This window comes from Ahaetulla prasina, chromosome 4, assembly GCF_028640845.1.
Source record: "Ahaetulla prasina isolate Xishuangbanna chromosome 4, ASM2864084v1, whole genome shotgun sequence".
Lineage (NCBI taxonomy): Eukaryota > Metazoa > Chordata > Lepidosauria > Squamata > Colubridae > Ahaetulla > Ahaetulla prasina.
Window position 1 is genome coordinate 47,765,645 of NC_080542.1, and position 16,122 is coordinate 47,781,766.

Genomic DNA, 16,122 nt, shown 5'->3' on the forward strand with positions numbered 1-16,122 from the left:
AATTTTGATCTCCTGATCATGGGGATGCTACAGTGGTGTGAAAAATGGTCATAGGTCACTATTTTCAGTGCTGTTGTAACTTTGAATGGTCAATAAGCAGATGGTTGTAAGTCAAGGACTACCTGTACTCCTGTTTCCCCTGGGGCACTAACAGTTTGTAAATGAACAAGGATCTTAAAAACACTAGAGTTGCCAGGCAGCAATAAAAAACAAATAAGCCCATTAAAATGCTTTAGAAAGACACACACCTGCTGAATTTTATTCAGGTCTGCCAAGGAATCATCCACAATGAGTCACATAAAATAACCCTGGATCCCTCCCCAGCTTATTCCACTTTCAGGAGGAACTGACTCCCTTTCCTAACATCTTCGATTTTAGAAATTTGCTCCTTCTGATTATATGGCCGGGCAAAGAATGCACATAATATCAGAGAAGCCTTGAGATTTCCCTATACTAGATTGGTTGGTGAAAATTCAGAAACTTCAGAAATTCAGAAAACCCAACTTCTCTTAACACGTAGATTGACTAGCAATCTGTGGAAGCCAAGCAACCTGAATTGAAGAATAGAAGTCTTAAGATATTTCCTCTAGGATGTCACGTTCTTTATCTTTGCCCTCTGCATTATCTGCAGATGAAATATTTTGATCGGGTATGATATTTTGATCGGGTGTGATATTTTGATCGGGTATGATATTTTGATCGGGTGTGATATTTTGATCGGGTGGGATATTTTGCTCAGGTGGGATATTTTGATCGGGAGTGTCATGTATGGATTTTTTCTCCTCCATTAAGTCATGTTCAGCACTGGTGCCTTCTATAACAGCAATATCTGTTGTTGACTTTTTCATCTCCATGTTGTCAGACTCTTTAGTGTTGCCTTCATCATGATCTACAGAAGATATAGTGCAGGGTTCTTTTTGGTCAGCAATATCTGATTGCAGAATTTTCACTATTGTGATTTTTTTATCTTCATCTGACTGTGCATCTTTGAAGAAGCTCTGGTCAAGTGAACAGGATACTTTTCTGTGGAGGTCAGCGAAATCACTATATGCAGCTGAACTTGATTGTCCTGAGAAGTATGGGGTTGTGGAGTCAGATATATCAGTATCAAAATAGCTTTGGTACTTTCTTCTCCATCTAGAATCAGCACCGACAAGCCCAGTCACATCCTGAAAAGGTTTCCGTTCCAAGAGGGCATATTCACTCGGAAATACTGTCAGGAGGAAAAAAGACTTTCAAATGATAATGTATGATTCAACATAAGCCAATCAGCATAATAATAATAATAATAACAACAACAACAACAACAATAACTCTAGGAAAAGAAAACAAAAGTAATACAAATAGTGATAGGTTCCTTAGGTACAATCCCAAAAGAATTGGAGCACCACTTGAATACCATCAGAATTGACAAAACTACTATTAGTCAATTCCAAATGCAGCTTTACCTGGGACAGCTTACATCTGTGATGATACCTTTAATACAGTTAAATAATGACAGCTGCCTATTCCAAGTCCTGGGAAGGATTTGATAAGTGCATAAAAATGTCAAATTAAACATCTGGCTGACTAATAATCCCTCTAACCAAAACAGAAGAATTGAAATAAGGACTAACTGAGCATTTATAACAGCACAAGTACAATAGAATAAGGTTGCCTGCCTTAAAATTTATTCCAAAGAAACAACTGATACAAGTGTTAAAAGATGCCAATACTATAATATCAAATATAAATACCAGCTCACTGAAAGAAACAAATCAACCAACTAATGTAGAGTGCAGCTACTGTTGTAATTGAATCCCTTGAATACAAAATCAATAAACAGGAAAAAAAAAAGACAACAGTTCGCTACCAAAATGGCAAATCAGACTGGGAAATAAAATCAGCATGTTACACAAATTAGAACAGATGAAAGAAAAGAGACTCAAGGTCAAGAAAACCAAAGAATATCTGATCAAGAAATATAACCTAGAAACAAAGAAGAATAAGAAAGCACTGGAAATAATAAAGCAGCAAATAACAGCTGTAGCCAAGAAGATCAGCAGATAAGAAGCTGAAATTGCATACTACAATGAGAATCTCCAATTTCAGTCCAATCAGAAATGTTTCTATCAATCCATCAATGGAAATACTGCAGTGAACCAGTCAATACTGAAAAAGAAGAAGCAGTGAAGTTTTGGGTCCAGCTATAAGGACAGCCCAAAGAAACACAGTAAGAATTCAGGCAAAGAAGATGGATAACAATAATAAAAAAGAAGAAGTTGAAATAAATGAACTTATAATAACAGCAGAAATGGTGGAGAGGAGAGCAAGGAAGATCAAGAATTGGTCAGCATTAGGTGAAGGTGAACTGATCCACACCCACTCATTGCCAAGCAGTTTAAAGATATAGGTATGGCACGGAGGTGAAATTGAAGAAAAACATTCCTTATAATGAAAGATCCAACAACAAAAGGAGCAGCACCAGGCAACTATAGCCCACATCCCTGCTTACCAACAACTTTCATATTGCTAAATTATGTAGTAGCTGATGCAGTCCAATAGCATCTAGCTAAAAAAACAGGTTCTTTCCACATGAGCTGAAAGAAAACCTCCCAAAAAGCAGGGGATCAAAAGGTCAGCTCCTAATTGGCAAGACGGTTTTGGAAAACTGAAAGAGAAGGAAGACCAACTTGAATGTAGCTCAGATTGAGTACAATAAAGCATTCAACTGCCTGATACATTTTTGGGTATTCAGATGCTTAGAAATAACAGGAGTCCATAGAAATATCAGAAATATCTATGGCACAATGGAAGACACAGTTGCTGTCAGTGGTGATCAACTGGAAGACGTTAACATCAAGAGAGGAATCTTTCAAGGAGACTCACTCTTACCACATTACTGTTTGTTATTACACTGTTTCCTGTGTCAACAATACTGAGCAAGTCAGGCCATGGCTTTAAATATCAAAACCTTCTTTACATGGATACTCATCTGAAATAGAATCACAGCTCAATGTTGTCTATTGCAATCACATTTAGACTGAACAAATATTTCAGTCTCACCAGCAATGGTGAAAACTGAAGGAATCAGCAGGCCCTATGGAACAAACAAGTCAGTCCTAGAAGAGATCAACCCTTACTGCTCTTTAGAAGGCCAGATCCTGAAGATGAAACTGAAATACTTTGGCCACCTAATGAGAAAGAAGGACTCACTGGAGAAGAGCCTAATGCTGGGAAAGATTGAGGGCAAAAGAAGAAGGGGATGACAGAGAACGAGGTGGCTGGATGGAGTCACTGAAGCAGTAGGCATGAATTTAAATGGACTCCAGAGGATGGTAGAGGACAGGAAGGCCTGGAGGAACATTGTCCATGGGGTCGCGATGGGTCGGAAACGACTTCGCAACTAACAACAACAAAAAATGGAAATAACATTAAGAGTTGGAGGAAGATGATCACTACAAATACCTGGGCATCCTTCAAAGTGACAACATCAAGCACACTGAAGTCAAGAAGAAGGTTAGAAGTGAATACTTCATGAGAATGAAAGGGGAGGGGAATCCAAACTCAGTGGATAAAATACCATTGAGGTAATTAACATTTAGGCAGTTGTAGTTATTAGATACACCAAAAAGGCTGAACAGAAAAATGAGAAAAATAAGGGCAAGGAATCATGGCTTTCATCTGTCAGCGATGTTGACAGATTCGATTTATTAAAGAAAATAGGTGGGTGTGAAATATTACAAGTACACCAAACAGTTGAAAAAGAAAAAAGGGCCCTAGAAGAATATCTAAAGGATAGGAAAGAAGATACACGGAAACTAGTATATAATGAAGGATTGTCAATTACTAAAGATAGCAAACTGGTTTACAAAGAAGACCAAATGAAGAATAGCAAAGAAATGTGGCAAAGAAAAGTATTATTGGCCAGTACATTAAAAAAAAAAAGCAGGCAAAGAAGATAATAACAAGACCTGTAATGATTAAGAGCAGATAAGTTGACGAAAGAGACAGAGGAGCTAATTCTGGATGCGGGAGACCAAGCTTTAAGAACAAATGCATATAAAGCCAAAGTTGAGAAGGCAGCAATGGACAGTAAATGCCACTTCTGCAAAGAAGCTGAAGAAACAGTAGCACCAACTGATCACAAATAACTGTAGCAACAATGGTTCATTGGAATACCTGCAAAAAGTACCATTTGCCTGCAAGCAAGAACTGATGAGACTATAACATAGACAAAGTAATAGAAAAAAAGAAGAAGCTAAAGTGATCTGGGACCCTAGAATTCAAATGGACAAGTACTACTACACCAGACTTAACAAATATCAATAACAAAACAAAACAAAATGAAAGGCTGGAGAGTGGACATTGCAATATCTGAAAACAGCAGAATAGGAGAGGAAGAAAATCACAAAGACCTGAAAAGAGAGATAGAGCAGCATTGGCAAAAGAAAGCAAAGTTAGTATCATTAGGCACTTTGCATGTAATCTCACAACACCTGGAGTACCATCTCATTACCACTGCCATTGACAAAATCCCCAGCAGTCAATTGCAAAAGGCAGCTCCCCCTGGAACCATTCAGCATCCTGTGATAGTACATCTGCCTATCCTACATCCTTATGAAAGATTGAATAGGTGGATAAAAATGCCAAATCAAGTCTATTTGGCTGTGTGATAAACCACAATAATAATTTATTAAGTTGATATGCTGGTCAGTTCCCAGTGACTCTGCCAAATTTGCTAATTGTTAAAAAACTTTAAAATTGAATTAAAATAACAACAAACCACCCCACCTCCCCAAAGGAACAAAATGGTGAAAACAAAAAGCTGTAACTAGGGAACAGAAGAAAAGGAAAAGCAATCATTCTCATCAAAGGCTTGGGTGAAGAACCCCCAAATATTGTATTATAATAAGAATGCAATATATTTTTCAAAGGTAGCATTTTTTTAAAGGATTGGCCAAGATTGCAAAAATTTTTAAGGAGGACCTACAATAAAGAAAATATTTAAATATCAACTACTACTAAGAGAATGACTTTGCCAAGACCAGATAGGGCCAATTATTGTAAATCCTGTCCTGCTTATCAACCAAAAGGGGACAAAATAAAGTTCAATGGAGAAAATACCTTTTATTCCCACCCCATTTTCTAAAATACTCCTGATTTTGTAGGCTTTGTTCCCAATCCAATAAAAACAATGGATATATCCTAATTGTATGTGACTATGCAACTCTCTCTCTGGAAGCTTTTTTATTATAGAATATGCCAGATAAAAGAATAGCAGAAGCATCAAAATGTCAAAAACCTTAGTAGGATAGGCATTCCTAAGGAAATTCTCACAGATCAAGGATCCAATTTTTAGTCAGCTCAGGTTAAATATCTTTACACTGATTCAAAGGCAAAAGGGGTGCATATCAGCCCTTATCATCTGCAGGTAGATAGTCTAATTGAAAGAATGCATCAGATCTTTCAGAAATATGTGGATCAAAGTCCCAAACAATTGAAAAATACAACATGGATTTGGCTACCATTTCTATTGCTTACATATAGGGAAATCCCACAAACATCCACTGGATTTAGCCTCTCTAAGTTCCTCTATGGGAGGCATCCTCAAAGGTTAAAGAAGGCTGCTGTGAAAATTTAGAAAGTCTTAAGAAAGTCTTAAGAATTTAATATACCACACCCACACTTACCACTCACACAGACACAGACACACTGACACACACACACACACACACAGAGAGAGGAACCAAGTTATGTGCTGCATATCTAGACAATTTCCAAAGCAAAACTTGGGAAGAACACCTCCAATACTTAAAGTTAGCAATTGAGAGCCTAAGAAAAGCTGATTTGACCATCAATCTAGAGAAATGCCATCTGGGGTATCAAGAAACTCAATACTTAGGATTCCTAGGTGGAAAGGTAGAGATAAAATCTGAACAAGGAAGGTTTAAAACCTTGAGAAGCCTTCAAATAAAGAAATAAATCTGATCTTCCTTAGGGCTAGCAGGATATTACCAAAAGATTTCCCCCCTTTATTTTTCTACGGTACTAGTTAAGGCAGTGGTTCTCAACCTTTATAGTGCTGTGACCCTTTTAATACAATTCCCCACGATGTGGCGACCCCAACCATAAAATTATTTTCGTTTTGAATTTATTGCGCCTGAAGCCGTATTGGCTAGCAATCTAAACTGCTTGCCTTGAGGACGGAGGCATTAAAGTGGAGACTCCTCCCCTATTAAGTTTATCGCACCTGAAGCCAGATTAGGCTAGTGATTGGGAGTGATTGCAGCTGGCTTGAGAGGGAGATATCAGAGCAAAGATTTCTCTCTTTTTTAATTCATTGCGCCTGAAGCCGAATTCGGCTAGCGATTTGAAGAGCCTGCAGCTAGCTTGTGGAGTCAACCATTGGAGTGCGATTCTTCGACTCGCAAGTATACTTCCCATATTTCCGATGGTCTTAGGTGACCCCTGGCAAATCGTCATTCGACCCCCAATGGGGTCACGACCCACAGGTTGAGAACCGCTGAGTTAAGGTGTATAGAAGAGCAGATGGCTTAGCAAAATTGCAGGAGTTTGTTCTACCTTCTTTCTCCCTATTTAAACCTTTCCCCCAGAATCAGCACATTATAAAGTTGTCCTTTTCACACAAGTGTTAGAAATGTGTCTTTTGAAGATTTGCACCCACCAGAAATTTAGTACAACTAAATTTACAAATGAAAATTACAAATGAGTACAAATGAAATTAGGCTTTTCCTTCAGAAGGTCCAAAAGGGAGCAAAAAAAAGTATAGAAGCCTAGCAAGACAAAGCTATAATATAATATAAATAAAAAAGACTTAATATAAAAATATAAAATATAATGTAAATATAAAAATATAACAAAAATATAATATAATATAATATAAAAAAGACTTCTACATGCTCTCCATTAACAGCAAAACAAGAAATCTCAGAGAGTGGGAATTTACGACAGCACAAGTTTAAGAAGGAAAGGTTGATGTATTCTAGCAATAGTACCGAGCATAATACATACGTAATTGTAATATAATAATAGGTAATAGTTGTAATAATAATAGACTAATTTGCTGAATAGTAACAGTATAGAGCAGTATTGGTGAACCTTTTTGGCACCAAGTGCTGAAACGGGAGCATGCAGGTACGCCCGGGGGAGCACCGGAAACCAGAAGAGCAGCTCCCTGGCACGCACATGCAGGAATGTCAGAAACTGGAAGAGCAGATCCCTGGCATGCATGCGCGCGCCGAGAAGCTAAACATCCAGTTTCCAGCATGCGCATGCATGCCGGTCACCTGGTCTTCTGGTTTCTGGCACGCATGTATGAGCAAAAACCAGCTGGCCGGTGCACATGCGCGGGCCAAAATCCAGAAGCTCAGCTTCCTGGCACACGCATGCGCGCCAGAGAGCTGTTCTTCCGGCTGCTGGTTTCCGGCACTCACAGGACCTGGAAGAGCAAAGGGCGACGACTGGTGTGCCTGGAGAGATGGCTCTGAGTGACACTTACAGCACGCGTGCCATACGTTTGCCATCATGGGTATAAAGTATAGTAATTTTCATAATTGTTATAGTTACTATGATAATTACATAGTAATAGTACAGAGATCGCAACAGAACAGAATATCGGAAGCATCCACATATAAAGGCGTCAATCTTTAATGTTTGTCTTTATAAAATAAAAGATCTCCTCAATCCATACAGGGAAATATAAAGAAACCACCTCTCAAACATTCAGTTCTTTTGTGTCTCTCTTGAGTCTGGGCCACCCTAATTGTGTATAGTTCAACAAAGAACTTACGACATTTTCTGAAAGAGATAATTTCTCTGTAAAAAAACTAGAGTGTTGGGTTTGGGATGGAAGTTGCAAAGGTCAACATAGTATATTAATTCACTTGCAAAAACAAGATGGAACTGAACGCCAAGAACTGATTCTAGAGATACAGACAACTCACCTTCTTCGTCAGGACGCTTCTGTAGTTCCTTTACAGCCAGAAGAAATTCCCTGAAGTTCAAAAGCCTGTTCTCTGCATAAAGAGAAGGAAGAATGTTGTCATCTCTAGCATTTACTTATAACTCTAACAGAGTCCTGAGCATGATTCAGAATCTTTTTACAAACTTTTAAAACCTTCAAGCTTTTACAAATCTAAACCAACTGAGACCAGCATAACAGTAGGAGCTGTTTAGTCAGATTAATACTGGATGGTCTGCCCAGAGTTACTATTTTGATACCAGATTCTTCTTAGGCCGGATCATCTGGTGTGTGTGTGTGTGTGTGTGTGTGTGTGTGTGTGTGTGTGTGTGAGAGAGAGAGAGAGAGAGAGAGAGAGAGAGAAATGGAGATAACTCACTATTAATACGAGTGCATTTTAGTGCATCATGCATAGTTTCACAGGTCAGGTTGACTTCAAGGTTTTCCAGGATTAACCTCAGATCATCAACACAAACCATATCTTTCTTTATTTTCTTGAAAGCCCAGAGGGTATTCTGGAAGCCTGGAAGAAACACAGAAGAGAAAGACAGCACTAACTGATGTTTCCATGCACAAAGATGGAGGTACTGAAATCATACACTTTCAACCTCCTTTAAAATGAGATGAATTAGATATAGGGTAGATATGATGGATATACGTCTTTCTTTAAAAGCCGTAGATGCAGCATACCTCCCCTATATCTAATTCATCTTGCCCACAGCAGTACAAAAGGTTTAGCAGGTTTCTGTCTGACTTTCATGAGGCAGTAAGGGGAAGAAAGGAGATGCAATAATATTGTTGATACTGCCATGATTAGGCTGATAACTAGTGAAGAAAAGTTCAAAGAGACTTCATATGTTTGTGTATCTAATACGTGTGAGAGAATGAACTCTGCATATTCCAACTTCAACTCATAGCCAATAGTTTCTATCCTAAAGTCCCTTTCCAGCATGAGCATATCCCAAAGGAATACAGGTTTGAAATGCATCCCAAGTTCCAGCTTCTTGTTCAGCACTGTGACAGAGGACATGATGGACAGTTACTTCAACTGAAAAGTAAAGGATGGGATAACTCCAGAAATATGTGTTCCATCAACTTCTGAGACAGCGAAAGGTGGGGGGGGGGGACTCCAGCTTCTATAGCAATTATTAGTTGCTGTAGCTAAGGGTGAACATAACATAGAAGGTAAGCCAACCAACTTCACCCAACTGTTGCCATGGACACTGAAGTGTAAAATATGAGCTGGGGTGAACAAACAAATAAACAAAAAATCCCATGGAGCTGCTACTGTGATTTGACTACTTGACAGATACAAATATAAGGCATGGCAAAAGGCAGAAGAGGAAAATGAGAGGAAAAGCTTGCTTTGCTTTCAATTAATTCCTCATAACTCAAGAGATGAAACATAAAACATGACTTTCATATGCACACTTCCTTTTCTCAACTGAATGTCAGAAATCTATAGAATATATTTTCAAAAATCTATAGAATAATTTAAGATGTGCTGAAACACCCTTATTCTTAATTTAGCTATATCTAATATCAAGAGAGTTGAGTGATTATTCCATCATAAATTATATTAACCATGAAAGCAATCCAATATCAGAATGTAAGTCATGTGACATACTGAACAAAATAAAGCGGTCATTCAGCATTCCCTCTTTTGCTCCTACTGAGGGACAAAACAGTTTTTATTCTCATTCAGGTAAAAAAATCAAATAAAAAACATATGCAGATTATCACAAGAATGATGTTTGTTTATATTTAAAAAATGAAAAGCAGATATTTAGTACATGGAGAGAGAATGAAACAGAATTATGCTATAAAGTAACAATGGTGTAAACATTTCCCTTGTTATTGCCTCAATTTTTCTTCTCATACCTTCTGATTGAGAAAATGGTGACGTTTTATTCACAACTTCCAGAAAGTCTGAAAAATTCACAGTCCCAAGTACTGTAAGAGAGAAGGAAGGCTACAAGTGGGAGTGTCATAAATACATGCAGATGAGCAGATTGACAGACAGTTGGGGTTATAACAGGTGTACAATATATGACCCTTCAAACCTGAGCCAGAATTTTCAGCCAATTTTCCCAATAGTTGTAGCCAGCACTCTGGCAAAAATAGTTGATGGACTAGGATGATCTACAAAATAAACATAACAGGATAAAGGGAAGGCTAGATCGGGGGATCTATAGGATCATTATAGGGTTGGGCATGCATGGAATTTCATAATAATATAAAAATGGAGAATGGCTTCTGTTGCAATGTTGCATACTGTATATGCTTTTATCAGATTGAATGTGCACGCACACACACAGACACACAGCAAAGAGTGTATGTGTACATATACAAAGTATACAAAAATTATAATGGCTGAACGTCATATATTATGCACAATCAAAATGTGATATATTTGGTTCTGACTCAGTGGATTTTGTAATCCCAGCCAACAGATTTGTTTGCACAATACAGTCAGCCATATTAAGTAAAGATGTATCTGACAATTTAGCACAACATGCTAACAATATGGATTAATGTTAACCTTGTTTTGGTTCAAAATGTTCAGTGTACTCAGATTGTTTGATTAGTTTGTTATTCAGTCTGCAAATCTAAATACCGTAATAGATTAATCCACGCATCATGTTAAGCATGTTGTATAAATGCAGAAGCAGTCCAAGGTACCCCCTCTAAAAATTCTACAGCAGGTTAAGTTATTTTCTTCTCCCCAAGCTGTAGTTTATTCAGTGATCTAACTCAGGCTGTCATTTGCATGACCTCCATTGCACAGAGCTAAGTCAGACAAACTGAAATTGATGCATACATTGACTTCCACATAATCTTCTTATTTCATGAGGATATCGGCTTTCCACAGATAGCATGCACTGTGCATTAAATAACTGCTAACAACACAAAAGCCTCTGGATCACATACCATCCACGTTCATTAACTGAAGAGCACAATACATCTCATCTCTGGTCACTAGGATCTTGAGAGTGTGAAGTACAAATAGGAGTTTGCTGACGGGAACTCTGCCACACTTCAAGACATTGAAAACAGTGCAAATTCTAGAGAGCCCTGAACACACTATACAATCTGAAAAGTAAAATACCATGCATTAATTATTTCCACAACTGGCCCAAATTAGATAGAAAGGCAAAGCTACACAATGAATGATAGTGATCTGTTGTTAGTCTTGTGAAAGCCCCTTGCTCAGTAATAGTGCAACCCTACAGTAGAGCAAGAGATGTGCATTTTTACAATCTTGAGGGCATATTTCTTGAGGGCAAAAGAATATTTTTTAACGCCTGTGGTGGTAGAGATTGTCCAGATCTCCAGATGGCAAGTATTTTTCAGAAGAAAAGAGACACAGAAAGAAACTTCTAGTTCAGTTTTCTCTGAAGACTTGATCGGACTATGAGAGAATTAGTGGTATATACAACAGTGATGACAGCTTCTGAAAGTTTTGTGAAAGAAAAGTGAAAAAAAATAAGAGTGAAAGTAGAATCAGTGCAGGAAAAACAAATATGTTTATGAAAATATATCAACAATAGACTCATCTACTAGCTGGAGAAATGAAACAGAACATAATGGAATGGAAATTGGGCAGGAGAAAGATGTTTCCGGAAACCACATAAAACAGAGTGAACAGAATTAAGTTAAAAGAGTGCCTCAAAAATGTGTAGATTCAAAGCACATTGATTGATTATTTTGGTGTTTACTTTTTTTAATGCCACTTTAAAAATATTTCTCTGCTGTTCCCTTCCCCCACCTTTAATTTTTTGTTGTAATTTTGTATGTTTACTTTTTATTTTTTGAAATGTAATAAAATTATTTTTAAAATACTTCCAGAAATGGGACAAGGAGAGAAGATTACTTTATATGACTATTAAAATTAGCACTAAGCACAAGTTATCTTAACAGGAGACCAAATCAGTGAATTGATATAATGGTAAATTATTCTGTATAGTACGCCCAAATTCTAGGCATCTCCATCTCACTTTTCTCTTGGATCACAAAAACTGTTTCTAGAATCATGTCATAATTAATTAATTAATTTTGTCACACAGTATATATAAACATAAGTATGAAATAATTATACAATATATAAGCATATATATGAGTATGAGTATGTAGTAACTATATTAATTGGATATAACGAAAGGAAACAATAGGTCAGGAACGATAGGCACGTTTGTGCTCTTATGCATGCCCCTTACAGACCTATAATTACAATATATCTGCTAAGTCTGTAGTCTACAGTGCTGACATCATAACTGAAAGACTCTTATTCTCAAATAGTTCATGTTTTTAACCACAGTATGTATTATTACTGTGTCCAGTTTAATTTATTCTGTTGTGAAGCAGTTTTACAAAGGAATGTGTGCAGGGTTTCAGTATAGCAGTGCTTGAATGAAGAAATACTATGCGGGTTATTTATTGTTATGAACCTCTTCACAAACGACGTAGTGTTCAGTTTAAAACTGTACTTAATTATACATGAAGACTACACTACACTACAAATAGTCCTTAATGTATGACACAGTGAGCCCAAAATTTCCAAGCTAAGCAAGACAGTTGGTGAGTTTTGCCTCATTTTGCAACCTTTGTTGCCACAGCTGTTAAGTGAATCACTGCGATTATTAAGTTAGTAACATGGTTGTTAAGTGAATCTGGCTTCCCCATTTTCTTTGCTTCTCAGAAGGTTATAAAAGGTGATCACATGACCATGGAACACTACAATCGTCATAAATACATGCCAATAGCCAAGCGCCTGAATTTTAATCATTTGGCCATAGGGATGCTACAACAGTGAAATACAGTCATAAGTCAATTTTTTGAGTGCCGTTGTAACTTTGAACAATCATTAAATGAATGGTTGTAAATCAAGGACTACCTGTAGTAGCACTAATGGCAATTTAATATGGACCACTTAGCATAAAGGTATATTTTTAAAAATATTTAATAAGATGGGCATTAGATGGATTTGCGTTTCAAATAATGAAACAAAGCATTATATATACCTTATATTATTTTAGGTGATAAACAAACAAAGCAAAAATTAAAAAGAAAAATAATTGTAGCTTGCCAAGTTTTTCATCAACACAGACTTCTTTGAATGAGCCAAGGGCAGATCAAATGAATTACCTTCCCAGGTTGTATCCTTGATGAACGGGGTATTAATCTCTCTCCCCCTATCATACACTGTTATGTGGACATTGTAGACAACATTAGGCTTCCTGCCAAAACATGGATAGAAATCTGATTATCATTATAACCTCTGCTTATCTTTGACCTCAATGCTGGTATCTCCTAAACCAAATTTAAAAGCGTTCACATCTAGAAGCAGTTCTCTACAGGAATCTCTAAATTATGGTGGTAGTTGAGGCTGGAATTCCTGTCCTTAATGATATGCAATCATATAGTGAAACGTCATGTGACCACATTTCTTAGCAACAGCAATCTCCACAATCTCTACTGCTGCAATTAACTGAATCTCAGCAGGCATTATGTGAGAATCCATCCTGATCCATGTCATTCCCAACTTGTACTTTTCAACCCTGAACTTTGGTAAGATAAGGGACTGCCTCATCTGCTTCCGCTTTATTTCTCTCCACCTATCTCCCCCCTCTCCCATTGCCTAACCCTTTTGACCAGTGGTGGGTTTCAAATTTTTTTACTACCGGTTCTGTGGGTGTGGCTTGCTGGGCGTGGCATGGCATGGCTTAGTGGGCGTGGCAGGGGAAGGATACTGTAAAATCTCCATTCCCTCCCCACTCCAGGGGAAGGATACTGTAAAATCCCCATTTCCTCCTGATTAGCTGGGACTCAGGAGGCAGAGAATAGATGGGGGTGGGGCCAGTTAGAAGTGGTATTTACCGGTTCTTCAAACTACTCAAAATTTCTGCTACTGGTTCTCCAGAACTGGTCAGAACCTGCTGAAACCCACATCTGCTTTTGACCATAACCCAGAGTGGCATTCCTTAGTGACTGGAGCTGAAATAGTGCTGGATAGTGTTGGAGCTGAAGTAGAAGCCTGGGTGTGGGGATGGCAGAGAGTGCTGAAGGTGCCAGGCCTCTGCTTCAGCGCTGGTGTTGCCACCACTGCCAAGGAAATGCTGCTGTGCAAAATGGTCAAAAGATCAGAAATGGGGGAGGGGGGAAGATAGGCATGTGGGAGTACTTGAAGTGGGCATAAGTTTCTGCAGGCTGCCAAGCCCTTAAATTTTGAATACATGACACTGTGGATGGTACAATGGCTGTGCAGGTGACTGGGTGTAAATACCAGTCATTCAGTACTGTTGTAAATTTAAATGGTTGCTGAATTAAAAGATATTAAATCAATGGTGAAATCTAAATGCCTTTCCTACGGTTCTGTGGGTGTGGCTTTGTTGGGTGTGGCTTGGTGGGTGGATCATGTGACTAGGTGGGTGTGGCTATGTAACTATGTGACTGGGGGATCAAAAGACAGAAACTCACTAACAATGTCCTGCTGGAGCAGGGTTGGACTAGATGACTTCCATGTGAAACTGCGTCTGGTGCCTGGTTTGTAGTCCTTCCTTCCTTCCTTCTTTCCTTCCTTCCATCCTCCAGCCCTCCCTCCCTCCTTCCTTCCTTCCTTCCTTCCTTCCTTCCTTCCTTCCTTCCTTCCTTCCTTTCTTTCTTTCTTTCTCTCTCTTTCTTTCTTTCTTTCTCTCTCTCTCTCTCTCAAAAACGAACCCCCCCCCCATTTTTTGCCTACATTCCTTGTTTTTGGCCTAACAGGCTTCAGGGAAGCCTGCTGGGAGCAAAAACGGACTTGCCTCACCCCCACCCCCTTAAAAAAAAGATCACGCACTACAGCTATGATTGTCAGAGCCTTTTTTAACCTTTTAAAAGCATTTTTTTACTACCGGCTCGGGCGAATAGATTGTAAAAAAATGCTTTTAAAAGGTAAAAAAAGTCTCTGACAATCACAGCTGTGGCGCGGGATTATCAGAGCCTTTTTTTTAACCTTTTAAAAGCAGGAAGTAACAACACCTGAGTGGGTGGGCAGAGCCTTGCGCCACCATTGCTACCAGTTCTCTGAACCACCTGTCACAATTGCTACCAGATTGCCCGATCCAGTCCAAACTGGGAGCATTTCACCCCTGTATTAAATGTATCTGTAGCATCATAGTAGATGAATTTAGGATTGTATCAATTTCCTCATCTCTAACAGCTTTGATTGTTCTCATACTTGGTATTAAGAAACCCATCCATTGCCGGCTTTTTCTCTCTTTTTCTCTTCATTTAATGTACTGCTGTTTTTCACAAAAATTCCTGACAGGTTATAACGTATAAAGAAATATGCAGCACGACTGAATAATGAATAAGTGAATTAAATAAATTAAAATGTACACAATAAAAATAAACACTAGCAATGAAATTTAATAATGAAATAAATAATAAATAACAAATTACTTCCATTATAACCAGAGCACAAAGCAAGATACTGTGCTCTGGATGAGTTTGGTCTTTAAAAGCTTCTGGAAAGCAATCAACAGTAGGACAAGTCTAACTTCTGGATGAAGGCAGTTCTATAGAACTAGGGCCATGAATAAGGTCTTTTGGATTTGACTTCCATAATAGGTAGAGGTGAGGGATGACCAAGAGATTTTCTGCAGTACATCACTTTTTGAACCATTAGTGTCTGTTCTTAACCATAAAGACCCAAAGTAATAAATGTAGGTCATTATACCATAATCCAAACTCTTGCCTTTTATTTGCATTGCAACATTGCACACAAATAAACAAGGGATAGAGTTACAATGTCTTAACACTTGTCCCTTGCCCCTTCCTTTTGATTTGTATGCTCAATACCTCAGTTTACATGTCCTTCCACTATGCTCATATATAGGTACTTGTCAGGTTTTGGAATAAGAAACATTGTGCAGAGTGCTGAAAAGAAGAAATAATCATCTTCACAAAAATAGTGAGTGCACGAAATAAGGAAAAAAAATGTATCTATGGTATATTCATTTACTACACCTCAATACTGTTTCATCCTTGCAAATTTCTTACTATTTCTTTCCTGCCCATCCACACTTTTATCATTTTGATCTTGAGAGCTATTGACACATGCATGCACAATTCATTGCAGGCAAATTCCAGGAATGGAAATGAGAGATCACAGAGCCTCA

At 38.1% G+C, this 16,122-nt stretch overlaps 1 protein-coding gene across 1 annotated transcript in view; it reads right to left on the minus strand.

Moving 5' to 3' along the window:
- Window positions 1-313: 313 nt before the first annotated feature.
- LOC131198189 (interaptin-like) overlaps window positions 314-16,122 on the minus strand; it is a 31,027-nt gene continuing 15,218 nt past the window's right edge. Inside the window, exons 8-13 of the mRNA XM_058182689.1 lie at window positions 13,109-13,200; window positions 10,895-11,056; window positions 9,845-9,916; window positions 8,343-8,486; window positions 7,947-8,018; window positions 314-1,213 (exon numbers count right to left, since the gene is read on the minus strand). Coding sequence (XP_058038672.1) covers window positions 573-1,213; window positions 7,947-8,018; window positions 8,343-8,486; window positions 9,845-9,916; window positions 10,895-11,056; window positions 13,109-13,200 — 1,183 coding nt within the window. The 3' untranslated portion in view covers window positions 314-572. The remainder of the gene's footprint in view (window positions 1,214-7,946; window positions 8,019-8,342; window positions 8,487-9,844; window positions 9,917-10,894; window positions 11,057-13,108; window positions 13,201-16,122) is intronic.